The sequence below is a fragment of the Neophocaena asiaeorientalis genome, unplaced genomic scaffold (genome assembly GCF_003031525.2).
Source record: "Neophocaena asiaeorientalis asiaeorientalis breed wild unplaced genomic scaffold, Neophocaena_asiaeorientalis_V1.1 scaffold743, whole genome shotgun sequence".
NCBI classification, from domain to species: Eukaryota; Metazoa; Chordata; class Mammalia; order Artiodactyla; family Phocoenidae; genus Neophocaena; species Neophocaena asiaeorientalis.
In genome coordinates, this window is record NW_020174055.1 from 220,325 (window position 1) to 247,173 (window position 26,849).

General features: G+C 47.9%; 1 protein-coding gene across 3 annotated transcripts in view; it reads left to right on the plus strand.

Moving 5' to 3' along the window:
• The first annotated feature begins 17,432 nt into the window (after window positions 1-17,432).
• The window catches only part of SKIC8 (SKI8 subunit of superkiller complex), a 19,894-nt gene continuing 10,477 nt past the window's right edge, over window positions 17,433-26,849 (plus strand). The window contains exons 1-5 of one of the 3 annotated variants that reach the window (XM_024754298.1): window positions 17,433-17,465; window positions 21,197-21,247; window positions 21,943-21,970; window positions 23,754-23,859; window positions 24,235-24,407. In XM_024754298.1, the coding sequence (XP_024610066.1) occupies window positions 21,236-21,247; window positions 21,943-21,970; window positions 23,754-23,859; window positions 24,235-24,407 (319 nt within the window). In that variant the 5' untranslated portion in view covers window positions 17,433-17,465; window positions 21,197-21,235. The other 2 variants (XM_024754300.1, XM_024754299.1) reach the window with 2 other exon arrangements.

Below are 26,849 nucleotides of genomic sequence, written 5' to 3' on the forward strand. Positions count from 1 at the left end.
AATGGGTTTTTGAGGAGGGCCCCCCGGGGAGCAGAGGCCTGACTCAGGCCAGTTATTCTAGGGAGCCGGGGATGACCCCAAGGGGAGGCACGCCTCCTCCCCAGCCCCACTCAGAAGCAAACACACACAAGAAAACTGGACGACAGTTACCGGGCATCTTCCCACCAGTGTGAACGAGGCAGATGGCATTGCTTTGAGGGGAAGGCGTCAGATGCGAGAGCAGCAGACCAGGGTTCTTTTGTGGGCTCTGCCGCCATGCGCTTCCTGACTTTCGGTAGGTCATCAGGCCTCAGTCTAAACATATACATTGTGCATTCATTAATACCTATTCTATTAAACTCACCGGATAATGGGATGCTGGGGAAACCATAAAGTTCTGTGTGCATTTGAGGAATGCAACACAGTCAGGGCTGGGAGAGCTCACCTTCTCACCATACAGATAAGGAAACTGAGGCCCCGAGAGGGAAAGGGACTTGTCTAGAACACGGTCAAAGCTGGGACTAACTGTGGATCTGCTGACTCTCAGCTAGAGGGTTTTTTTGGAACAGAGTTTAGAAATGAACAATTTCATTCTTTCACCTCAGTTCCCAGATTTGCTCAGTAGTTATCACCCTAGGGGACCAAGGAAGGGCACTTCTCTTAAGACACAGTGCAGGCTGGGAAACGTCAGTGGGTTTGCCCGGGGTGGGGGTGGGGCATTGCAGCCTGGGGGTTGGTGGTCACATGGTGGGGACCAAAGGCAGCTGGCTGTCTGGGCACATCCTCAGTTTTGGGGTCTATCGTGGACTGTCTCAAGCTGCCCTTGCACCTCCCTTAGAACCCAGACAGAGCTGACCTTGTGGGGTATCCATCCAACACATGGGAACATGCCCTGGGGACACTGCTGTGGACGGGCCTTTCCTGTCCTCACACCTCCCTGTGTGACCTCAGCCGCTGCCCCTGCCAGGCCTTGTCCCCGTTCTCTAGGAGCAGTCTCCAGCATCTTCCAGTCTTCAAGTCAGTCTTCACTCAGCAGCTCACAGATTTGACTGTGGCCTCCCCTGCCTGAAACCCTTCTGCAGTAGTCCCCAGCTTCCAAATCGAGTCCTCGGCCTGGCCTCAATGGCCTTTGTGATCTGGGTCCCTCCATCCCACTTTGCCTCATTTCCCCCGTGGCCTCCCCCTTTTCACTTCTTTTGCTTTGCACTGCTCTCCCTTCTATCTGCCTCGCAAGACTCCCTTCTCACAATTCAAAACACAGCTCACATCTCCCCAACTCTGGAAGCTTCCCAGACCCTTGCCTCTGGAACCGGCAGCCCCCATCATACCACTCTCAGAGCGTTGTCCTATATATTTATACACCTGTCTTCTCCCCCGGTCTGAGAGCAGCTCCGGTCCAGTGCCCAGCCCAGGGCACGGTACAGGGTGGACTTTGGTGATGCCCAATGAGTAGGTAACATGGTGTTTGAATGAGAGGATTTTTCTAGCTTGGTTCTCAGCTGACTCCACAAGTATACGCGTCATGCACATATAGCAGCTGTTCGGGGTGTGTGGGGGGGTGCTGCATACTTCCCTCCCTTCCCAGGCCTTTGTCTGCCCTGCTCCTCAGGGCCAGGAGCCAAGAGGCCCTGGAGAAGGGATTGGATAGGACAGAGGAGGAGAAGAGAGAGGGGGAGGCTGGAGCCCCATGCATCCGGGGCCCAGTTCCAATCAATGCCACTTCTTGGGCATCCGGTGGGAGGCCCGGGGATCTGAAGAGCTTATCAGGCTCCTAATCTATGTCCCTCCCCCGGGAGGTGGGGCAGGTGGTTGTGGTGGTCAGGGGCTTTTGTCTGAGGCCTTTGATCAGTCTCTGTGTCCTACTTTCCCCATGGTAGAGAGAAGCAAAAATATTGATACGATCCCAGGAAGCAGGGCAGCACCTGGCTTTACGAGGTGAGTGAGACCCTTGGGATGGAGCTCCTGCCTCCACCCAAACTGGAGGCTCTTCTGGGCCCAGGTGACCTGGTACCTAGGCTGGGGAGGTCTTTACCTGCCTCCTGCCCTTCCCCCTCCTTGAAATGCTGCCATTGTTGATTCTGCTTTTGCCTTGTTCCTGACAGAGCTCAGATGCCTCTGTTCCTATTTGGCATGGATGCCTCAGAGAGGGGGAGAGTGGATCTTACAAGAGGTGGGGGCTCCCTGCCACAGGCATTTTGGGGGGCACAGATGAAGGATAGCAGTGATTGGGCTACTGGTCTTCAGAGAGGCCAGGGCCAGCACTCATTAGAGCCATCCGCCCAGCCCATGAAGGGAGTATCAGACTCACTAACTCATTAACAATGGCCCATACATCTTCTTTCTCTGCCCTGACACATCCATTGCCCCTGACAGCTGACACGACTGCCCTGGAGGCATCACCCTCTGTGTGGGGATGGGGGACGGGGTTGTTGAGTGGGAGAATAAAAAGTCTGCTTGGGAAGTTTATTGTTTCAACCACTTCAAAACCATAGAATGCTGTGGGGTCAGCGGGAAGCCTGTGGGTGGACTTGTGCGGCAGACTCGGGTTTAATGTAGGCTGTAACCCTCTCTTGCCATGGGGCTTGGGGCAAGTCACTTCCCCTCTCAAGGAACCTCAGCATCCTCCTCTATACAATTTGGTGACCAACCCGTCCCTCGATGGGTTGTTTGTAAAGTTAGGTAAGACAATGGATGGGAACACGGGCACCGCCCACTTTTTAGACACCTGGATTGTTAACCTGAAAATGACAACACCGTCCTGCTGTTCCCATGCCCTGTGATGCCCTGTTCACATGTGAACCTGCCCTGACAGGTTCACGTCCTGGGAAGCAAGTCCTTGTGCATAACTTATGAAGAGCCTTTGGAAACCACGTCTAGGCATTGCCAACTTTTTGGAGGGTAACAGATGAGACTGATGGGCTGTTTCATGTTGCCCAGTCGTATTGTGGCTCAGTCACTGGGATGGGATTCTGCTGGCCCTTGTGTAGATGTGGCTTTGGTTTGTCGAGCTGTTTCCTGAGTTTACTTGCCCTGGACCTCTTCACCCCAACCCACAGCAGCCCTTAGCACTGCTCACCAGAGACCCTCCAATGGGCAAGTCCACTCCCAGGTATTAAGTGGCGTGGGCACAGAGGGGCTTCTCAGCTCCATGTCTGGAGCCTTACAGATCCCCAGGCTGGACTAGGCCTCAGGCACCTAAGGTAGATCCTCCCCATTACATGTGCATTTTGCCTGCATCTAGGGGTGTCCCCGCAAGGCAGCCCAAGCCACTAAGGGTCAATGGCACAGCCTTTGAGATGGCCCTGCTCATCCACCTTTCCCTGTTCAGCTGGCTCTGCCTTTGGTGGCCTTGGGCCTCAGCCCATGGCAGCAATGCAGAAATTTCAGCCAGAGGCTGTGACCGGACCATGCCATCTCCTCCCCAAGATTTCTGTCCCCAGCACCTGCAACATCTTCTGATGGTATGCATTTGAGTTTCTTCCTCACCCTGGTCTTCCTTTCGGGGATATGTTTTACTTTGTCAACGTCCTTTTTTAAAAAGATATGTGCACATATTTTAAAAATTAAAATATTTTATAGAAAAATTAGAAAATGGAGAAAAGAAAAAAATAACCTGCTGTTTGCATTTTTGTATTTCCTTCCAGTTTCCCCCTCACATCTGTTACAGTGTGATCACATAGTACATACAATTATGAACCATATTTGTTTTCTTACTTGTATAGCATAAACAGTTTCCATGTTGCAGTATGGTGTTCGCTTTACTTTTTTTTTAATTTTCAAAAATAATACAATGGGATGACTCAATATTATAAAGCTTTCTATCCCAAGATATTCTATAAATTCAAGTCTAAACAAGATACTAATAGGATTTTTTATACTTGGCAGGCTGGCTCTAAAATTTCTGTGAAAGAATAAATATATGAGGATCACCAAAATAGCTTTGAAAAGGAAGAGCAAAGGAGGAGGAACTTATCTCAACCAGACATAAAATATTATCTTAAAGCTTTAGTATTTTAAAACCCTAGGAATTGGCATGGGAGTAAACAAACAGATCAGTAGAACAGAATTGATAATCCAGAAAAGTATCATCCATGCATATGTAGAAAAGCAGTAGATTAAAAGGTGGCACTTCAAACATAATGCACTTATACAATATTCAAACGTTCCAGAATTAAATACCTGTCTCCTCCTCCCTTTTCCTCCCAGCTTCAGAATCTCCAGTGTGGATAATTCCATCATATGGATTTACATTAATTTACTTAACAAACAAATCCCCTTCTATTGGACAATTAGGACTTGCCCATTTTTTAACACCATGAGGAGCACTGCAATGAACATCTGTGTCCCTGAAGGGTTTTTTCCCTTCTGTTTTCGGATTATTTCCTTAAGAAACTGTTCCAGGAGTGGGATTGCTGAGGCAGAGGTAGGGCCATGCGAAGGCTCTTGGCAAGTATCCCTGAAATGCTTTCCCGAAGGGTTGGGCCTTTTGTTGCTTCAGTCCATCCTCATTCATTGAGCTCTTATGCTGATTTTGGGAACTGGGAACCCAGGCCAGGCACAGAACATATACAATTCAGCTGAAGGAGAGGCATGGAAACGATCTTCAAAACCAGTCAGTATGTCAGCGCTTGGAGCAGTGCACTGTGAAACTAGAGGAAGGTTCTTCAGGGCCAGTGGCATTGAGGCTGGATGCCTTCCTGAGATGGGCACAGGAGGTGGGCAGAGGTAGATCACAGAGGGCCTTCGGTGCCAGGCCAAGGAGTTAAGACTGTGCCCTGGGTCCATGGGGAGCCATGGGAGATGGATAAGTTGGAGCATGCTGACGGAGGCAGCCTAGAAGCAGCTCCCCCGGCTTCAGGTCCTCCATTCCCATCTCTGCTGGTCTGCTGGCCCTGCCTAAACCTCTGAAACAAGACAGCCTCCTACATCCAGAGGCCAGCCCAGCCTCAGGCTCAACCCCTAAAAGCCCCAAAATGCACAAAAGCTCCATTCTGCCCTCTGTTGCCCTTGGGGACATGAACTTGTCTCAGGGTCATCAAGGGTGTGTTGAGCTGGATCAGTGCCGAATGGGGTGGGGGTATCTACGGAAGTTCATCACAGTGGTTCTTGTCTTGGTCCTGCTGCTGATTCCTGAAGTGACCCTGGGCAAGTCCCTGGCTTTCTCAGGCCTCAGTTCCCCCACCATAGCGTGGGGAGTTCGAATCAACTGGTCTGAGAACTTTGTCAGCCTGGACTTAAATGATGCAAATGGAACCCCAGCTCCATCAGATCGAGCATCAGCTGTAATGGAGGAAGCACTGACATAGGTCAAGCAGAAACCCCACCTGACTCGGATGGCTTTTCTGGGGCCCCTCTTCACTATTGCCTCCTTCCAGCTGTCTCTGTTCAAGCCTGATCGATCTGGTTCTGTCCGCGGAGGTGAGCACAGGCCACTTTCCCCTTAGTACCCAGCCCAAGGTCTGTCCCAGGTCCCCGACGTCCCCCAGGCAGCAGACGCTTAGCGACAGGCCTCATTCATCTTCCCCACCACATCCAGAGACAAAGGGCCGAATGTGTGTGCAGATGGGCCTGCCCTCCATCATCCCTCACAACCAACTGCCGATAATGGGCCTCCAATGAGGCCCCTGTGGCCACCAGCTGACCAAAGTGTGGCTGGGCAATGATGCATGCAAATCCAGGGACTGGATGACAAAGCCAGCCTGTCGGGGGAGGGAATGGAGCGGGGAGGAGTGATCGTGGCCCCATGGTAAATCCCATAGCTCATTCTGACACGGATACGTTATGCCTCTCAAAGACCACTTGCTCCAGGACAGTGAGCTGCCAGATTAATCGACAAGGGGTCTGCGGAGGCAGCCACTACAGAGCAGGAACCCCATCCCCAAAGGCCTGGCGCCCAAGGAGCCATCACTTTCTGTGAGGACAGAATTATCCCCTGCCAGTCCAGAGCTCAGTACCCTTCTGGGCTGACTCAAACCTTGGCCACTGCAGAGGGCCCATGTTTGTGTGACTAAGAAAACTGGATCTCAGGGAGAGCTGTGATGTGCTCCAAGCACACAGCAGGTTGGTGGCGGAGCTGAGGTCAGAACCCAGATCTCCTGACCACCCTCCCAAACCCTTCCCTTCACTCCTTGGACAAGTCCCAGAGGAGGCTGTGTAGGGTTCTGGGGCACAGTTGGTCTTCCCCATCCTCTGAAGGGCAAGGCCAGCATCACCCTCCCACAGAGCCAGCAAAGGACCTGGACCTTCCCTAAAGCCCAGGGTCTGGCCTCCCTCCTTGGTGAAGCCCCCGAAGGCCAGGTCCTTCTTAAAAGCAGATACAGAGCAGATGGGGAGGATGGGAGACGAGATGGGGGGAGTGCCAGCAACCTTGAAGTCATAGCTGGCCCCTCACTGAAAGCCAAAGGACCTGCCCTAGAGGGACAGAGGTCTGCAAACGGAGTAGGCATCAGGGGCTCAGCTCTCATCCCGCTCGTCTCAGTCAGTCCTGCCCTCTCTTTAGACCTCAGTTTGCCTTTCAGCAAAATGAAAGATTATAACAAAAACTAATGACTCAACCACCAATAGCTCCTATGTATGGAGCACTTTCTGGGAACCAAGCACTGTGCTAAGTGTGGCACGGTTCTCTCATTAACTGAATCTTCGTAACAACGCCAAGAAGTTATCATCTCTTTTACAGATGAGAAAACTGAGACATAAATAGCTGAAGGCACTTCTCCCAGTAGTGGCCAAGCCCAGGTTAGAACCCAGCCTGACACCAAAGTGCGTGTCATGACATCGGGCTGCCTGGGGACACTCCTCTGGCTTAGGGACAGAGAGGGGCCAGGAAACAGGGAGGGATGGATTTCTAGAGGCCCAGCTCCAGCCAGCAGGGCAGGCCAGCGTGGGTTCCAGAGTGGGGAGGCCCTGGGCCCCGGAGAGAGGCACAGAGCGGAGGGGAACAGTGTGGCTTCACCGTTCTGAGCTGCCCGGCCCACCTCCCAGCAGGACTTGCTGAAGCCCCTCCGTTCCCCTGCTGAACCTCTGCCTCCAGCCCCCTTTCCCACCACAGGGATCCCTTACCCGTCCCCCTCCACAGGGTTCGCCACACCCTGGTAGTCTCAGCCTGGTGGTCACGGAGACTTCAACAGCCCCGGGCCTGAGCCCTGCTCCCCACTCTACCTTTCTGGTTCCCTGTCCTGAGGCTAGGTCATGGAGCGAGGTCACCTCATGGGGCAGAGCTCCCCCAGCACCCAGAAACCCCACTGGTCCATCACCTGAGCACATCTAATCCTCTTACTGCCCTCCCTTCACCTTCCCCTCAGAGTGGCTTTGTTTCTCTTCACCCCTTGGCCTGCAGGAAAAGACACAAAAAGAGCCCCTGCAGGGGCCTCAGAGAAGGATTCCAGCATGGGCCGGGCAGGGCATTGAGTGGCCAGCTGGATTTGGAGACTGGGACAGGAGGAGCCAGTGAGCGAAGAGAGAGGGGTCTGATTGTAAGGGGAGCCAGCACTGAGGCCAGAGGGGTAGGCCACGGCCCAGACTGAGGTCCCCAAACGCAGTGGGTGGGGTCTTTGCCTGGACCTTGCAGGTCTGCACAGCAAAAGGCCCCAAGATCTGGGTGCCGACTTGGCTGGGGTGCCCGGGGAGATCCTGGTGTGGATTTGATGATCTACGGAGGATGGAGGAGTGCCAGGCTTAGAGCCTGTCCTGGTTCTAACGTTCTTTCAGCCTTCTGCGGTGCTGCTGTCAGCAGCTCAGAAACGGGAGCAATTCCAGAGTGACTGGGCAGGAGGGGGCAGTACATACAGAACAGGGAGAGCCTGGAGGCTACGCTGTGATCCTGCCAGCCCTGCATCTGGCAGTTCGCTACTACGGCTTATACATCCCCTGGAACAGGAGGCTCACCCCTCCTAGGCAGTACCTGTCCTGCGGAATCGTTGTGCTTGTGACAAAGAGCCTTATGGCTGTGGGTCCAGACATGTCTTCGGGGCCCCACCTCGAGGTCAGAGCCCGCATTCACTTCTCTGACCAGCACTGCCCTGCAGAAGTCTGCGGAGGAGGCTCGGGCACCCACCCCTGCCACCCCCATCCCGGCTCTCCACAGGTCAAAGATGCTATTATCTTTGAGCTATTCCAGGGAGTACAGCCTCCTCACCCCACCTGAACACTGCCTTTCCCCTGGAGACCTCAGCTGGGCAGGACCTGTGCTCTCGTGACTGAGGGCTCACAGCTGATATCTACTGGCTGGGGGCCTCGTTCACCTGAGCCCCTTCCCCAGCCTTGGTCTCCCTGATTCTGGAATTGAGGTCCATGGAGGACCTGGGTCAATTCCTCTCCATCTAGGCCTTTGTGCAGAGAAGAACTCAGCTCTGCAGGCACAGGACACCCCCAGGAGCAACTACCCACACCCCCGCGCCAGTGTGATGGGTTTTGGTCGACACCCCCACCTACCAGCACAGGCTTCTCACTTATCTCCCCCAGCTACAGACCTTCTTCTAACACCCCCTCCCTGGGGCCGAGCAAGGCTCCTCAGAGCTTCCCCCATTCCACAGGCCTTCTTCTTCTTTTCAAAAAAATATTTATTTTGATTTATTTTGTTGTGTCAGGTCTATAGTTGCGGCTTGCCGGCTCCTTAGTTGCAGCACGTGGGCTCCTTAGTGGCGGCATGTATGTAGGATCTAGTTCCCTGACCAGGGATCAAACCTGGGCCCCTGCATTGGGAGTGCAGAGTCTTATCCACTGCGCCACCAGGGAAGTCCCTCCACAGGCCTTCTTACCCCTCCAGAAAGCATCTCTAAATGCAGGGGAGTGAGAACTTCACACAGGAGTTACTCCACTTTATCAAAACAGTAGATTATTCTCAGCTATGGGCCTTTGGAAACTCAGCCTGGATTCCCCCCAGAGCAGAGCCTGAGGCAGACTCCCAACTGGGGAGCTGATTTAGGAACGTGATCCCTGGGAGCAGGAGGGAGAGACAGGTGAAATGGGGAAGAAGAAAAAGCCAAATCGAGGATGCATTACTGAGTCGGCCCCCAGTGCGGCTGGCGTTTGACCCCTGGGGCCTTCTGAAGAACCATGTGACAGGTGTCTCAGAACTTTCCCTCCGGGGAAAATGGGAGAACATTTACCCCTCAGCTTCCACCCCACATTGGTCAGGGCTGCCCCACCAACCATAATTCCCCCACCTTTCCTGGTGAATGTGGAGCAGCCCCCCCAGGCAGGAGGGTAGAGGTGGAGAGTCAGGGGGAGGGGAGGTGCCATCAGCTTACACAGAGGCCAAGCTGGTTGAAACCTGGGGTTAATAGGACCTGGGTGGGCTGTGCAGAAAGCATCCAGCACAGTAAAGAATGCAGTTTAATTGTGTGCAACACAGGCAGCTCACAGCCAGCATGGCAAACCAACGGGCAGAACACCTCAATTAGGACAGCTGAGGTGGAACCAAACGTTAAGACTGGAAGGTGCCCCAGAGCCTATGGTCTACCTGGACAGACAGATGAGGAAACTAAGGCCCAGAGAGGGCTCTGGCAGAGGCCAGCCAGAAACTTTCCCTTCCAGAACCTCCAGTGGTTAAGGAGACAATTTGGGTGAAATGCCAGCTTCAAGCCTGTCACGCAGTAAGTGCTCAGAAATAGGAATTATAACAATAACAAGGGCAATAATAATAACAGCTCCTAATATGAGGTTCCGTGTTCTGGCTGCCACGCCACACAGCCTCTTGGGGCACCTTTGACATAACCGCACAGCAAGTTCTCCACATGCTTTAAGGCTTCTGCTCTTAATTTTGGTTCAGTGGCCGACAAGGGAAAAAGTTGGTGCTTTCAGCTGGAAACGCAGCATCACAGGAATGCACTTGAAACTCTTTTCAGGTGTGCGGCTTGGACCTTAGCTGCCTCTCTGAGTTAGGGCTCTAGGAGGGAGGAGCTTTGTGGTGAGGCTGTTCTAAAGTTCCCTTTGTTTTTCAATTCTCTTTGTCCTTCAGAAGTGCATTCAATACAGGATACCTGGTGCTTTCCCAAGCTTTCCGACTTAGCGCTAGCACCTTTCTGTCCTGGCAAGAGACTTTGGGCTTAAGCTGTGGAGGGGAAGGGATTCTCAAGTTCTACTGGCAGTGAGCTCTCTTCCCAGGGCTTGGTTTGCCCCCTTGGCTCCCAAGTCCAGGCCCCTCTGCTCAGCATTGCCTTGCAATCCTGCCTTTCCCACCCTGCTCTCAATCCTTATTCCCCTTAAATTTGCAAATAGAAGTCTCCATATTTTCAACTCTTTCACAGTCCCTTACTCCAACCCTGCTTTTCCCAGAGGATACTCCTTCCCAGCAGCCTCTGAAGCGGACACCGTAAGGTATTCGCACCCCTTGCACACCCTGGGTCACGAATCGCTAGGGGTGTGCTGGAGCCACTCACACCAGCTCACTGCAGCAGATTCTGTGCATTGGTCAGTGACATCATGTCTGTAACTGAAAACGTCCGCAGCAATTGGCCTATGCTATGAACCAGGTTTAGATTCCTTCCCTGAAGACCCTGTTGTTGTTGTTGTTTAAAAGAACATGTTGGGGGTAGGAGTTTATTAATTAATTTATTTATTTATTTAGCTGTATTGGGTCTTCGTTTCTGTGCGAGGGCTTTCTCTAGTTGTGGCAAGTGGGGGCTACTCTTCATCGCATTGCGCGGGCCTCTCACTATCGCGGCCTCTCGTTGCGGGGCACAGGCTCCAGACGCACAGGCTCAGTAGTTGTGGCTCACGGGCCTAGTTGCTCCACGGTATGTGGGATCTTCCCAGACCAGGGCTCAAACCCGTGTCCCTGCATTAGCAGGCAGGCTCTCAACCACTGCGCCACCAGGGAAGCCTGACCCTGTTGTTAAACGTTGACCAGCACACTGCTGGTCCTCCTCCTTCTCCTGCTCTGAAGCTCTCATCATCTAGGTAGACCCCTCTCCACCTTCCTCCTCACCCTCACCTACCGACCTGTACCGTCTCATTCTCTGCAGGCTGTGGCTCACAGCTTCCCCACCCAATTCCCACCACCCTCTGGGGGCACGCAGCCTCCTCCTGGCAGGCCCACCACTCTGGCCTCCCTGGCTCACTTTCCAACACTCTCCATTTCTTCAGCAGCCTGTTTTTACAGCCTGACTTTGCTGCTTTCTATGTCAGTCGGTAGATGCCAACAATGCCCGGAAGGTCGCGGTGTGGGGGTAGAATTCTATGTCCTGCTGGGCTTGCCCAGCCCCTGCCCCTCCCCCAGCACAGCTGCACTCCCCTGGGTGTGTGACCCAGTCTCCCAGTCTCGGGTGAGTCCACTCCTGGCTTCTGCCCCTTCTTGAGGGGTGCGGGCACTGCAGGCAGTTAGAGGTGGGGCTCTAGCCCTCAAGGTCAGAGAGGCAGCCTGCACAGGGCCTCAGGGAGCCTGGGTTCTAGTTCCCATTTTGCCACAGCTTTTCAGGTGCTCTGGATTAACCTTGATCTCTGTGCCAACTTTTCTATTCTATAAAATGGGGATATGTAATTCCTAGACATCTGGTGTAGGGAGAAGCTGACGGGCTACAGCTTTTCTGATTCGAAGGCTGATCCCTGTTGAGGATGGTTTAGAGGCCTGGCAAGAATCACTGGGAGCTCCTTGGCAGCAGGAGCTCAGTCTGATGCCTTTGTATGTTCCCAACCTGACCCCATACAAGCCAAGATGGTGACACTGGTATAGAAGCCCTGGGCAAGAAATGAGAGTCAACCCCTGGCCAGCAGCTGGTGAATCAAATAGAACAGAACCACCCTGATCAGTGCTTGGGCACAAGGCCATTCAGTTCCCAGGCTGTGCCCACAGCCTGCAGCCCTTAGGTCAGGTGTGTGTGGAGGGTGAGAGGGCCTCAGCTGCCTCTCCCCAGGCTCTCTCTCCCCTGCTTCTACCATCTGCTCTCACTCCCTTGGGGGATCTCCCTAGCCAGCACCTTCAGGGATTACCAAGGGGAATCCCATAGCTCGGTCTCCAGGCCTCCAAAGGATATGGCGTTTCCAACCTCCTCACCCCAGGTTTTGTGGGAACCACTGCACCATTCCAAGGAGCTTAACAATAATCCTTGGTACCCAGCTTCCTCTTCCATCTTCTCATTTGGTTGAGATCAGTGGTTCTCACATGTTAGCCTGCATCATAGTTGCCTTGGAGGGCTTCTTTAAACAGATTGCAAGGCCCAGCTCCAGGTCTGGTCTGGAGCCTGAGAATTTTGCATTTTGAACGAGTTTCCAGGTGATGCTGATGCGACTGGTCTGGGAACCACACTTTGAAAACCACTAGCAGTTTAGGCCATGGTATTATGACTTCCATTATGTAGGTAAGGAATTTGAGGCCTAAGAGGCCCCTTTGCTTGGGGTCCCATAGTGACCGAACGGTAGGCAGTTTCTGCCTCTGGGGTCTGGAGGAGCCCAAGAGAGCAGTTATCAGCTGCTCCATCCCTGTCCGCAGAACCGGTCACGTTACCATGGGCAGGCAGTGACTGCCTCCCTGTGGCCAACGTCGGTAATGCCCCGAGCTGGAGGCCTTTATCTTTGGACTGCGTTCAGCAGACTGGGTGGGGCCTACCCAGGGACCCTGGTTGCAGAGTAGGAAGCCAGTTCCAGGAGGTTCCCTGGCTCAGCCTCCCCAGACCACCTGGAGAAGGAGCAATGAGTTCCCTATGGGTTTGGATAAGAACCGAGACTCCTGCCTCTGGCCAGATAAGAACTCTTGTCCCCACCCTCTCAGCCACCCCTGTCCTTCTTGTGACCTCCTGTGCCCCACCTTTCCCTCTCCTAAAACTGTGGAATTGGGAATAAAAAAAGAAATAACCATCTCCCAATTCGACCTGGGTTTCAACCTTACTCTGCAATTTGCCAGCTGAGTGACCCTGGAGAAGTCACTTTACCTTTCTTAGGCTCATTTTCCTTCTCTGTATAATCCCTATGCAGCATGATCACAAGTATTCTGTGCAGCTGTGTTTCTCAGTGCGTGGCTCCATCCATACATTCACCAGTGCAGCTCTCCAAATGTTTGAAACCAAAACAAAAATTTGGAGATGTTAGGATCTCCAAAGTGGGATTTGTGTACCCCAGATAGTGGGCAAGACCATCTACTGGGATATGGGAAGAAAATATTAGACCTTCTGACTATATATTTTTTCATCTTCTTAAAATTCTATTTTTGTATTTGGTCCATAAGATATGCAAATGTATTAGCAGAGTAGTACATACACATCATTTATAAATAATATACACATATGGGGGGGGTGCATGGTAAAAGTTTTTAAATGGTGGGTATGTGAGGACACTGTTTTAGAGGAAGAAAGGTTCCCATAGCTTTCTAGAAGTTTCCTTGTGAGGAAATGCACAGAGTAGATCATTTCTGGGTGATGTCTAGGGGTTGCCCTGGCTATTAGCTTCAGAGATGCAAATGCCCTTAGCTGTCCAGGGAACCAGTGAAGGAAGGAGACCTTGGGACTTTCAGGGCCTTCCTGAAGGTGAACTGTGTGTTTATGACTTTCCAGAAAATAATTGTAAGAGTAATAATAGCGGACATTTATTGAGTGTTTACTATGTGCCAGGCACTGTTCTAAGCACTTTACATATGTTAACTCTTTTAATCATCATTATCAACCTAAAAGGAAGGTACCATGATTATCCCCAATTTAGAGATAAAGGAATGAAGCCCAGTGAGGTTACATAATTTACCCAGAGCTGCAGAGTGGAGCAGACAAGATTGAACCCAGGCATTCTGACCCTAGAGCCCAAGTTGTTTAATCCCTATTTGCCCAACCTGAAAACAAGAAGGGCCTGGGAGACTGTTGGTGGGAGCAAGGAAGACAGAAGGAGGTGCAAGTTGATCCTAGAGTGGCAGAGTCTTTGGGGGTGGAGTGAGGGGAGTGGCCATAGACGGAGAGGGCACCATGTGACGAGCTGCAGCCTGCAGAACGCACAGGAGAAGGGAGAACAGCAAGGGGGAGAGTTGGGGTCAGCTGTGGGAGCCAGTGGGGAGCCTGGGATGAACCGCAGAAAGGTGGGGTGGGGGTCCTGACATCAGGCTTTGCCAGATGGGGTTCAGAGGAGGACCGCAGGGAGCCCATGTGGAGTTCCTTGAGAGCCACACACGGGGCAGACACAGCCCGCAGACGCCTACCCCTCTGCCTGTGCTGAGCAGAAAGCAGGACCTACACCTGCGCCCCACTCCACACCCACTGACTCTCGTGTTTTCTAGGAAGTCAACGAAGGCTTCCTGGAACTGGAGCAGAAGTAGCCCTTCCTCTCAAGGAGGTGGTGAGCTCCCTGTCTTTGGAAGTGTGCAACCAGAGGCCGGATGACTCCATGATGGGTTTTCTAGAGGAAGATCGGTGTGGGGTAGACCCTAAAGGCTCCTTCCCTTCTGAAATGCTCAGACCTGTGACTCTGAGTGAAGGGAAGAGGTATAGAGTGGAGAGGAGAGGAGTTAAGGGTAAGTCCTTGGACACTGTGACCTTGTATCACTCTACTTATCTCAGCCTCTCTGGGTCTGACTGGCTGGAAAGCCAGTGAGCCACTCTCTGGGAACAGCTCTATCCCTGCAGGGCTGCTGCCCTTCAGGGTGGGCCTCCTTGTGCTCTGCAGAGCTTTTCAGGGCAGGCTATACACCTGAGTTATTTCACAGTGAGCTTGGATTTTTCACTTGATTTTATTCTAAAATTCTTTCCATCCCTCCTGATCTGTAGGATCACAACTTACAGATATTTAAATGTCATGCAGTTGCATTGGCAATTCTCTCTAGATTTGCTTTGCAACAGGCTTTTGAAGGATCTGTGATTTTTGGTAGAAAATAATGATATCTTTATTTTCTTTAACCTCTAACTAGAATTTAATGTTTCCTTTAATAATGAATGTAGGCAATAAACCCTGAAAGTATAAGCAGTAGCAGTGGCTTTGTCGCCAAGACAAATCACAGATATTTTCCTATCACATTACAGCTGTTGCAGATCACTTGAAATATTGTTTATGCATATTGCCACTTTGAAATTACAGAAGTTATTAGACCTGCTGCGTTCATAAAGAAGCACATATACCACTATTTCACAAGTATTTTGATAACTATTTTGATATAATTGGTTTCCTCTGTAATCCTATGTGTTTTGTTTTGATGCCTTTAAAAACCTTATGCTGAGACTTCATGCGATGCCAAAGATGTTCACGGCACAAAAAAGGCCAGTTATCCTTGCTTCACAGTCCTGACACTAAGGCCGATGGCCTCATGTGCCTGGCGCTCTAGGGGTGCTTTAGAGGTGAAAGCAGGTGCACAATACATCCTTTTTGAATGAATGATTTGGAGTTCCTATCACAATTATAGAACTATAGAGCTGGAAAGTCTTTAGAAAGCCTTTACTGCAATGATTTTCAAACTTCTTGGTCACAACCCACAGCAGGAAATACATTTTCCTTTGTGATCCATTACCTGCCTATGTGAAACAAGTTGTTAAATAAAATATGACGTATCTTTAAGTGCGTGATACACTCTTACAACTTCTATTTTTTTAATCTATTATATTTCTTTTTTGAGAGATGATTAATTGAATTTTCATTCAGAACAACTATAATGGCTGACAAAAATTGAATTAATACCCAGAACAATTTGCTTCAATTGGAAATTAATAGTAGCAGATTTGGAAGCAAGCAAACAGAAGGCAGAACGCCTTAGTATTCTGACAACAGATAAAAGGCATAAAAGTGATCAGTGTGCTCTCAGAATAATTTAGAGGTGGAATATTTACAGTTAATGTGCAGGGAAAAAAATAACCCACATAAGCCCAAATCACACAAATTAAAATTCATTTAACTATATAGTTGTAAGCATTTTTTTTAGACAAAATTTCACCATTCTTAAAGTAGGAGTATTCAAAAATACTTCTTTAGATAAGCTAAGAGTAAGTAAAGATGGCCCAATTATCCTGGTTAGGGAGAGATCACATAATAATCAGTCTATATTCAAAATCCAGAGAAACCCACAAACTCTGCCAATAAAAATAAAGGGGCAAAAACTAAGACTGGCCAAAACTGGCAATCAGTTGCACAGGGAGGCAGTGGATCACTCCTCACTTCACTGCTAAAAGCCATTGCACTGGGGACCGACGTTAAGTCCTTTCTACACTTTAGGAACCTGGATGCCAGCCATTACAGGGCCCGATTTCTGTGAACCAAGTTCTGTGGAATTTGCCTGAACACTGGGGTCCACTCAGCACTTAGGTCAATGTGATAGGAATTACCTCCGGTTTCAAGACAAGCTTCCTGGCCTGAGGATATAATTTGTACCTTCTTCCTTAGCTTCAGAGGCAAATGCCCTGTGGTCAAACAGATCCAGAATGGTTGCAGGGATAACTTGACTTTTACAAGATGCCACGTAAGACTTTTGACAATTCAAGGTAAGTCTTGAAGCCTGCTCACTTTGACCCAAATTTTCTAAACCCATGACATGCAGGGGATCCACTGCGGCTGGATGAAGTTTCCATGGACAGAGGTGTCACTGAAGGGATGACTGAGGACCAGAGAATGGCCCTGGGAGACTCGTGAGTGTATTCAGCAAATTTCTGGGCCACACAGCCTCCTCAGAAAGACCTCAAAGATGAACTTTATCCAGTTGTATGGATAACAGATATATGGTTTAACAGTTTCCTGAAATCATCATAGAACTCAAGATGGTCCTAATAAACTAGATACTGGGAAACTCTAACTTGGGGTGGGGGTGGAGATAGGGTAAGAGTACGTGGATACTTCAGAGGGTTGCATTCACTGTGACTATATTATCATCACGTCCTACTAGAATCTTTTTGGACTTCTAAACCAGTTTTAATCAGGAGAGACTGTACTCTCTCCCACGACTAGCTGAAAGAAGGCTTAACCCTTCAGGGGCCGCCCCCAGACATTCCGCTCCCCCAAACATCTGTTCCCTCCTGCCCAGAGAGCCTTGGGCAGTGACCAGCAGCCAGGAGCAGCCGGGCGGCTTTGCGAGGATGGGGGGGCGTGCCTCCACCCTTCCATCGCCTTGTTTTAAAATGCTGGTCGCGACCTAATAAACTTGATATCCGTCACAGTAACAGGTTGTGACTTGCAGTTTGAAAAACAAAGCTGTATTTCACTGAAAATTTTTTGAAGCAACAGAACTCTTGCAGTCATCATGTGTAGTTTAATCTTAAACTACAAATGAAGAGACCGGAACCCAAACGGCCAAGAGCTCAGCCGCTAAACCCTAAAACTGCGCTTCCGGAAGCAGGTTCCCAGTGGCCCCGCCCCCCGGGGGAAACCAGCGTGACCGGGACGTAGCCTCTTTCCCCCTCTACCCTCCTACCCTCCTAACCTCCTCCTCGTCCGCCCCGTTCGCGGCGTAGCGACGGCAGGGGGCGCTGCGGCATGCACCGGCGCCCTGGGGACCAGCGAGATGTCCCGCCCCTTCGTGAGCTCATCGCCGCGCGTCGCGGTCGCGCAGAGACTGGCGTCAGACGAGCCGTGGGGCAGTGCAGCCGGGCAGTGAAGCGGTGAGTTGGTTCGCGCAGCCGATGGGGATGGCAGCCGCTAACCGCCCGGGCTGGAGGGCGGGTGAGCGAGGGTGGGCCCGAGGCTGCCTCTAAGAGGGTTTGCTCAGGAATGCTCTAGGCTGCGGGACGCGAGGGTAGTGGCTTCCATGACTCCATTTATCCTGGCTGCCTCTCGACGTGCGGGGCCTAAGGGGAGAGGGTAGGTTGCCTCATCTTGCATCCTGAGGGTGTTCTGTGCAGCCTCGAGATTAGGGCTGCTTTCTCTGCAGTAAAGGTCTCAGTGTCCATAGACGGAACGACTGTCTTAACCGAAGTTTTCCAGTGGTGGGCCACGCTGTCTTCTTAGGTAGCGAGCTGGACAGGTACAAGCACAAGCTGAGTTATCTTTACTTCAAGTACCATGTAGAGTTATGGGTTACTGACCTGCCTGAGTACTTTAATAGGGACATGTGTAAAGGTCTTTAGAAACACTGAGGAGGGAGCAATGAATTCTGCCTAGGAAGTGGGAGGAAAGTTCTCTAGAGAGAAGGTAGCAAGAGAGGGCTTTGGGGTCCTCTTAGCTCTTAAATTATTAGAGGATAAGAAACTGATGTAAGAGGTAGTGTATCTTGGTGGCCTATACTATAGCTTGTATCCACCTTCTACTGTCAGACTAACCTTAGGAAGCTTCATTAACCTCTCTTGAGTCTCACTTTCCTTATCAGGAAGGTAGAGGTGATAATAAGAATATCTACTAAGTGGGGTGAGAGGGTTCAGTGAGCTAACCTATGTGTAGAACGTAAAACAGAGCCTGACTCATGGTACATCCTCAAACGTGCATTCGTTGATAGAAGCACACCTCTGTCTTGAGGAGGCTGGCTTCATGGAGTTGGCTTCCTGCAAACCTTCCTACCCTTTTGTTTCTCTCTGTTGCAGGGATGTGAGGCAGGTTTTGGAAGGGGAGAGGGCAGGCCTCTGCTTCACTGGGCAGAGGGCTGGTGCCCAAGCAGAGTTGTAATACTGTTCATTTCAGCAAAACTGGCTTGAGCTCCTGCCTGTCTTTCCTACCCTGGCCAAGATCCTGTTCTTGGGTCACAAATTAAGCACTACCAACTTGATTGAGATCTTCACAGGCAAAGATTATTTACAAATCGTTTGTTTGTTTTTTCTGTTATCCTTGGAAAACCTTCACGGTAGCCTTTTTGGGTTTACAAATTTAAAGCAAGTAACCTGAACCTGGATGCCTTAGCTGTATGGTCTCCTCTGTCGATGGATAGAATTGAGGGGGCCATGAACTTGGATGAGAAGAAAAATTGCATCCTTATGTTCTCTAACCTCTAACTGAAATTTAGCGTTTCTTTCGATTATGAATGTTGTCAACAAACCACAGTATTGACAGGTTGACTTTGTCACCAATAGAAATTACAGATATTTTCATATCTTAGCATACTGTGTAAGCTCATGACAACTTTGAAATTACGGTAGTTATTAGACTTGCTGCTAGATCTTGTTATGTAATGTGTAAACTAAGAATCACATATGTTATGCTATCACAAATTTAATTTTTGTATTTGGTAAAATTTTATTTCGGTACACAGTTGATCTTTATTCTCAGCTTCTGTATTTGCAAATTCATCTACATGCTAAAATTTATTTGTAGGCCCTAAGTCAGTACTTGCAGTGCTTTTGCGGTCTTTCTTGGACATGTGTGAGGTGGTGAAAATTTTGAGTCAACTGACACACATTCTCAGCTGCAGTTGAACAAGGAAACATTCTGCCTTCTTGCTTCAGTTCTCATGCTATAAACAAGTGTCTTGTTTTCAGTCTGTTAGTGCCATGATTTTTGGATTTTTGTGCTTTTATTGGTGATTTCAGTGTTTAAAATGGCCCCCCCAAGCACAGTGCTAAAGTACTCTTAGTGCTCCTAAGTGCAGGAAGACTGTGATGTGCCTTATGGAGAAAACACACGTGTAGATAAACTTCATGTAGGCAAGCATTTTGGTGCTGTTAGCCGTAAGTTCAATATTAATGAATTACCAACGTAAAATAAGGTGTCTTTATTATTTTAATAGACCTTTATTGGAGTATAATTGCTTCACAATACTGTGTTAGTTTCTGTTGTACACCAAAGTGAATCAGCCATATGCGTACATGTGTCCCCATATCCCCTCCCTCCTGAGCCTCCCTCCCACCCTCCCTATCCCACCCCTCTAGGTCATCGCAAAGCGCTGAGCTGATCTCCCTGTGCTATGCTGCTGCTTCCCACTAGCTATTTTACATTCAGTAGTGTATATATTTCGATGCTACTCTCACTTCGCCCCAGCTTCCCCCTCCCACCCCGTGTCCTCAAGTCCATTCTCTATGTCTGCATCTTTATTCCTGCCCTGCAACTAGGTTCATCAGTACCTTTTTTTTTTCTTAGATTCCATATATATGTGTTAGCATATAGTATTTGTTTTTCTCTTTATGACTTACTTCATTCTGTATGACAGACTCTAGGTCCATCCACCTCACTACAAATAACTCAGTTTCATTTCTTTTTATGGCTGAGTAATATTCCATTGTATATATGTGCCACATCTTCTTTATCCATTCATCTGTCAATGGACACTTAGGTTGCTTCCATGTCCTGGCTATTGTAAATAGTGCTGCAGTGAACATTGTGGTACATGTCTCTTTTTGAATTATGGTTTTCTCAGGGTATATGCCCAGCAGTGGGATTGCTGGGTCATATGGTAGTTCTGTTTTTAGTTTTTTAAGGAACCTCCATACTGTTTTCCATAATGGTGGTGTCAGTTTACATTCCCACCAACAGTGCAGGAGGGTTCCCTTTTCACCACACCCTTTCCAGCAGTTATTGTTTCTAGATGTTTTGATAATAGCTATTCTGACCATCGTGAAGGTGATACCTCATTGTAGTTTTGAGAAACATGCATAAAACAAAGTTACGTATTGTTCGGTTACCAAAAATATTATCAGAGTCTTGCAGGAACCTGATGCAGTGTCTCCCTTAGGAGCAATGGATCAGTCAGTGTTCACTAATTCGGTGTTCAGTGATGTTATAGAACATAACTGCCTGGAATAACAAGAATGGGCCATACTTGGTTTCCTTTCTAATCCTATGTATTTTATTTTATGTATTTAAAAACATCCTGAGAAGGGGTTTATAGGCTTTACAAGGCTGCTAGAGGGTCTATAGCACACACAAAAAAGATTGAGAACTCTTATTATAGCCTGAGAAATTAAATCTATTCCTATGGTTAAGTTTGTGTTTAGCTGAGCTAAGTCCTTAAAGACTTCAGCACCTTTTGGGAGACATGTGTCTCCCTCTAGCTCATGTCCTCATTTACATGCCTGCTGGCTCTTATAGGCATTTTTGGCTGAGATCCCCACATGAACTCTAAGAACTTTGCTCCCCCATATTTGCTTGTTGAGTTTTGAATAAATAAAATTTTAAATTAAAAGGTCCTGTGGTTTTTATCTCTCTGAAGAGCAGCAAAGGAGGGAGACTGGTCCCTCTCTGTAGTCAACTTGAGGAGAAGAAAACATGAGAGGTGATAGATATTAGTTGAGAAAGAAGTCCGTGCCACCTGGTAGGGCTTGTGAAGGGGGCCCCTGGGACTGATCCACAGAAGAGTGTCCGGGCAACTCTGCCAAAGAGTTGCCTTATTTTCTTGATCAAGGGGAACCTTCTATAGCCCCCTCTGTCCTGATGACACCCCCTTACTGAAACCCTGGTATTGTTTCCACAGAGCTGTCTGGCCTTTAGCCCTTCATCCTTGGTTAAGGAAATGACCAACCAGGTAAGGCCTATGGAGAGAAAGAATATCAGTGGGTCTCTTTGGCAGGTTTGAGCCCAGTACGTTGTCTGGGTGTGTAGTCAGAAAACTAGCATCTGATTCCTGCTCTTCTGAAGAGTAGGGTGACCCTGGGCATCTAGTCACCAGAGGGGTAGGTGGCACTAGTAAAATGCACAACGCTAAGAGGAGGATTATTTTATCTAAGTCTATGCCACAGTTTACAAAGGGATTGAGGAAGCTTAAAAGAATTTGTACACAAAAACGAGAAAGAAACAAAGATCAGAAAAGGAGAAACATATCTTTGTAATAAAATTAGGGACAGAGTTAACAGGTTATGCAGACTGTGTGGTTTTATACAGCTGCAAACTGGACTCTGAGCTTCCTGGTGATCAGAGCAGGAAAAAACACATAATTTATTACTCTCCTTTTTGGGTTGGTAATAGTGGTTAGGGAGAAGAGACTATAGTTTGTCTAAAATTAAAGAACTAATTTTTTTCTGGTATGACTCTACAAACCTTGCATGAGCAGGAATCAAGGAGCTCCTAAGAGATCAGGCAGGGGAAGTAGCTAACACTGTGGTGACTATATCTACCGGGGGGGCAGGGCGGTGAGTTGGGTGCCAGGCGGTGTTTTAGGGAAGGGATGGGACACATCTGAAATCTGACCATTGGTTTAATGTGTCTTCTGTTCTTTTTTAGTACAGTATTCTCTTCAAACAAGAGCAAGGTAAGCAGCTAGCCTGTTCAAGCAAATTTACCTATGAAAAACTGTTGTCCCTGGCGTAAGGTTTTTGTCATGCTGACCAGACATGCAGTTTCCAGCTGTACTCTGCAGAAACATTGGCAGAAGCAGCTGAAAACAAGTACACTTAAAAACAACAGCAACAACAAAAACCAAGCCACTAACTTAAAAGAAAAAGCAGGAGTCAAATGACAGACAGGAGAACTCCAGGCTGAGGAAAGCTTTCCCACCTGAGGAACTCTGAGCTTCCCAGCTATCAAAGTGAAAGAAGGAAACGCTTTGAGTCTCAGAAACCTGTTAGTGCCACAGCTCATCTGGGGAGGTAAACTTGAGCCTGGCCCTGAACTCAGAAGTTCTCTTGGGGGTTTTTAGTCGGGCTCCTTCATTTACAACAAGTGCAGGGACTCTCACAGAGGACCTTTGACCCTCAATGAAAGTGAAGGATATAGTAACAGCGAGGTAAATTTCTGTCAAGACTACTGAGTGTGGGGGGTGGGCTGGGGGCTGTGCGGCGGAGGCAGTGGTGGGAATGGGAGCAGGAGGCAGGTCAGAGTTCAGTCTGGAAAGGTAATTGGCCAGTGATAGCGGACTTCATACCTGAAAAGGAGTATGTGCCTGGACTATTCACGTGTATCCCATTTCTCCACCACTGCCTGGATGAGTTAGGTAAAGCCTGGAGGAATTTGTGGAATGCATAATAAAAGCTCTTCCACTTTAAGTAGGTGACACTTAGGTAGTCTAAAGTTTAAGCCAAAAGCATTCTTTCAGGTTAGCTAGCATAGGTAACTAGTAGCTAGTCAGGCATGCCAGTCAGCTACCTTGTATGCAGCGAATGCCATCCAGCTGGCAAGCTAGCAGGCTTGGGTCGGGTGGGGATTGTAACGGAAGCCATGTATGTAACTCACAGCTGTTTAAGTTGAATGCCCTTGTATTCATATCTTGGAAAGGTGTTCCTGGAGAAATGCTGCCAGGTATGAAGAAAGCCACCTTGTGCACTTGTCACATTTATATTCCTGCACCAGGTCTGCAGACCCACCGGCATGGCCTGCCAGATATGCAACTTAAAGACTTAGAATTTAAAGTGGACGTTAGTTAATAGAGAGGTTGGGTTTGACTCCCAGTTCTGCCTCTTCTTAGCTTTTGACTTCTGGTGAGCTACTAGGCTTCTCTAAGCCTCTGATTCCTTATCTGTAAAATGAAAATACTATTCACAGTACCTATTTCATAGGGTTGTTTTGGCTGAGGTAATACTTATAAAAGGATTAAAGTAATAACTGGCCCATTAAACATAATAGACATTGTGGCAAAAGGCAACTCATGCGTGGAAGCTGCTTTAGTTATTTATTTTCAGACCTGTACTGTTTACAGTTGACCTGCCTACTGGTTTCCAAGGATCTCTAAGAAATAACTCTTAATCAACTTTAGATCTCTTTTTGGGGTGGGTTTCACTTTAGCTAAGTGAGAGCCATTCCAAACTAATGCATGTTGGACAGCATGCTAAAGTAGAAAGGACATTGGATTACTCTGGTACTGCTGCCCCACCTGGTAACCTGTGATTAGGGGCAAGTAGCTTCTTCAGAACCTCCAGTTTTCATATCTGCCTCCACACTTATAATAAAAGCTGTATGAGAAAGCAGTTTGCAAAACAATAAAATGATACAGGTAGATATTACCTCAGAATTGTTGTAACAGTATTTCAGCTTCCTCTTAGCACATTCAGTTTAGAAGTTGCATGAAGACTTTTAAAATGAAGCGCTTTCCATTCTAGCCCATGATGATGCCATTTGGTCAGTTGCCTGGGGGACAAACAAGAAAGAAAACTCTGAGGCAGTGGTCACAGGATCCCTGGATGACCTGGTGAAGGTCTGGAAATGGTGAGTGCCCTCCCCTCTAACATGCAGCCTTGGAAATTGGGGTTTTTACTTCTGGGCTCCCAAATTGCAATCAGAGAAGTATTAACTGTTTTCTGAGCAAGAAAGCAATAGTAGTATGGTGGTATACAAAGGCAGATTCTTTTTCTCTCACTCGTTTTCCTGTTATTCGCTGTTCAGGCCCTATAGTTTAAGAAAAAAAAAAAAATCTCATGGCTAAAAGTTGGCTGCATTTGGTGTTCTGTGGCTCTTGATTTCCTCTCTGATTCTGCTTTTCACAGACCATTGGTAATGCATACTTACAGGGGCCCAGAATTTCAGATGCCAGGTACAATGTGTTGTGTGTGAAGAAATCCATTTCTCTGTCCCCCATTGAAGGCGTGATGAGAAGCTGGACCTACAGTGGAGTCTGGAGGGCCATCAGCTGGGTGTGGTGTCTGTGGACATCAGCCACACCCTGCCCATTGCTGCGTCCAGTTCTCTTGATGCTCATATTCGTCTCTGGGACTTGGAAAACGGCAAACAGATAAAGTCTATAGATGCAGGACCTGGTAAGAGTTTTACTCTTAGAGAAGATACTAGAGGTTTACAATCCCTTTTTGAAACCTTTAGGGATAGATGTATTTTACAGTTCAGAATTTTTTGGATTTGAGACTGGTAATATGGGTGCATGAACTGTATGTCATGTAATACCTTCAGTGGGGCTGGGGGCAGCACTCTAATCAAATACTGATACCTCAGCGACTAAACATGAGTATTTACACTAAGAGAGGTACATACAGGCTATAAATAGCCTTACATCAGTTCAGGTCAGGTTTTATTACCAAATGAATTTTGGTACTAAAATTATTTTTTTAAACTTACAGTTTTCATCGCCTTTGGGTTTCAGAATTGCTGATTTGGGATTGTGGACTTGTGTTTAAATGGTCCAGAGGTCCTCTGTTTGCTATATTCTGAATTGATACATTCACTGCCTTATAGAGGTCTAGAACATAAAGCACTGTGTCCTCATAGATCTGTATCATGGTAATCTCTACTAATTATGATTAAGGTGCCTGTTTCTAGTATATGACAGATATATGAAACTTCTAAAGAAACAAATCCATTGTTTGTTTGTTTTTTTAAGTTCTATAGGACAGCATAATCTTGTCCATTAGCCTTGATAAATATCTGAGGTAATGGAAGTTAATGATTTCAGTAGGTTGGATTAATGTGGAACAAGCAACATGACATTTCAGGATTCCTTGTAGCCTTATATTTACTTGTAAATGACCGCACAGCATTCATGAGCAGAGCCTGTTCTACCAGAATAGGTGATGACTGCTAGAGAGTACAGAGAGTCTGGTCCCTCTCTGGCACACCCCTCTGTGGGTTGACTACAGAAGAGCTGCTCAGGGATTTCCTTAACTTAATTCCCTTGATTGGAGGCCCAGGTGGATTTGTCTCCCACTGGTTATGTTCAGTAGACCCTATAGGCTGTACTTATTCTGGAAAGAATGATGGTCCCAGGGTTTTAAGGACTCTGGGTTGTCTGGAAACTGAGTTCATTTCCCCTCAGTGGCAATGTTCCATGTCTCTGATTCTTAACTATTGCAGCTTTTTAAAGAATGCATATGTCCAATCCCTATTTTGGATCCACTGAATCACAGTTATTGGGGTGTGTGGGCTGGGATATGTATTTGCAAAAAGCTACCCAGACACTCTGACTCCCCAGATGATTGTTTTTGCATGTGTCCTTGCCCTGTTGACATCTCTTACAGAGGACTTGGGTCCCCAAACTAGCCCACAAAGTCTGTTAAGACTCTGCTTTATAGCTGAGAGGAGGAAGAGGCAGATCTGTTGCTGCCCTTTCATCTTGGACACCTAAGCCCTCCCATGACGCCAAGGTCACTGCGTGGTTTTGTGGGCCCCCCCCCCGCCCCGGGCACACCACAGCTGAAGAAATGATTACTGGATTGGTTCCAAGGAAAAGGATGGTGTCTGTATCCAACTTGCCTTCCCTGACAAATAGTACCTTAAACTACATACTGGTTCCATGCGTGGCAAATGATCATTGAAAGATTACTGTTAGGAAAGAAAAAAGATACTGAGACGAGTAGAGGGTTGGGTTTATTTTCTTTTTGGATAGGAATATTCCTAAAACTATACCAGACCATTAAACAACAGTTATTTGGGTGAGTAATAAAAGCAAGCATTGCTATTGACAACTAAGGAGCAGCTGAATTGAATTCATCTGAAGGTAAAACTAATAAGTCTAGGTCTAATGAATGTAGGGAAATGGACATTTACATTATACCTATCTTGAAAATATGCCTGGAGAATGTGAAAGAAGGAACAGAAGAAGGAGAAAAAGACAAGAAAGAAAATCTCAGATCCTGAAGAAGAAAGTGAGGAAGTAGAAGAAAGGGAAGATGAAGGGGAAGATCCTCCATTGGGCACCTCACCCATCCTGTAGCTCCAGCAAACTGACATTGAAGAAGAACAAAGGTGGAAGCAGGGGCCTCTCAACAGCAGATGGTTCAAGATGTCCCAGTGTAAAGAAAAGTTACTCTTTTGCTGATGAGGTGGAACTTAGTGATTTATTATGCAAATGTTAAAATAAATTTTAGAGTGCACATTTTAATTGAGGAATAAAAATTCCTTCAATTTTAAGTATAAGGATATTTGCCACTAAAAGTTCTATATTATCAAACAGTTAATAGGCAAATGTAAAAATAATTGAAAAGTGATTTTATTAAACTTCAAGGAATAAAAATCAGATTTTCTAGTAACTATTATTCCTGTAAACAGCTAATTATAATAGGAATAAGAAAACAATCCTGTTAGAATAATGTTTTACTCATTTAGGAGTAAAGATAGATATTAAAAAGCAGTTATTTGAGAGATTGATTAGAAAAGCTTTTTCAGATCTTCTTGGTTAATTGAGCACTTTTGAAGTTAACTTCCTTTTTAAAACAAATATTTCATAAGAAAAGTGATAGAGCTAAATTATT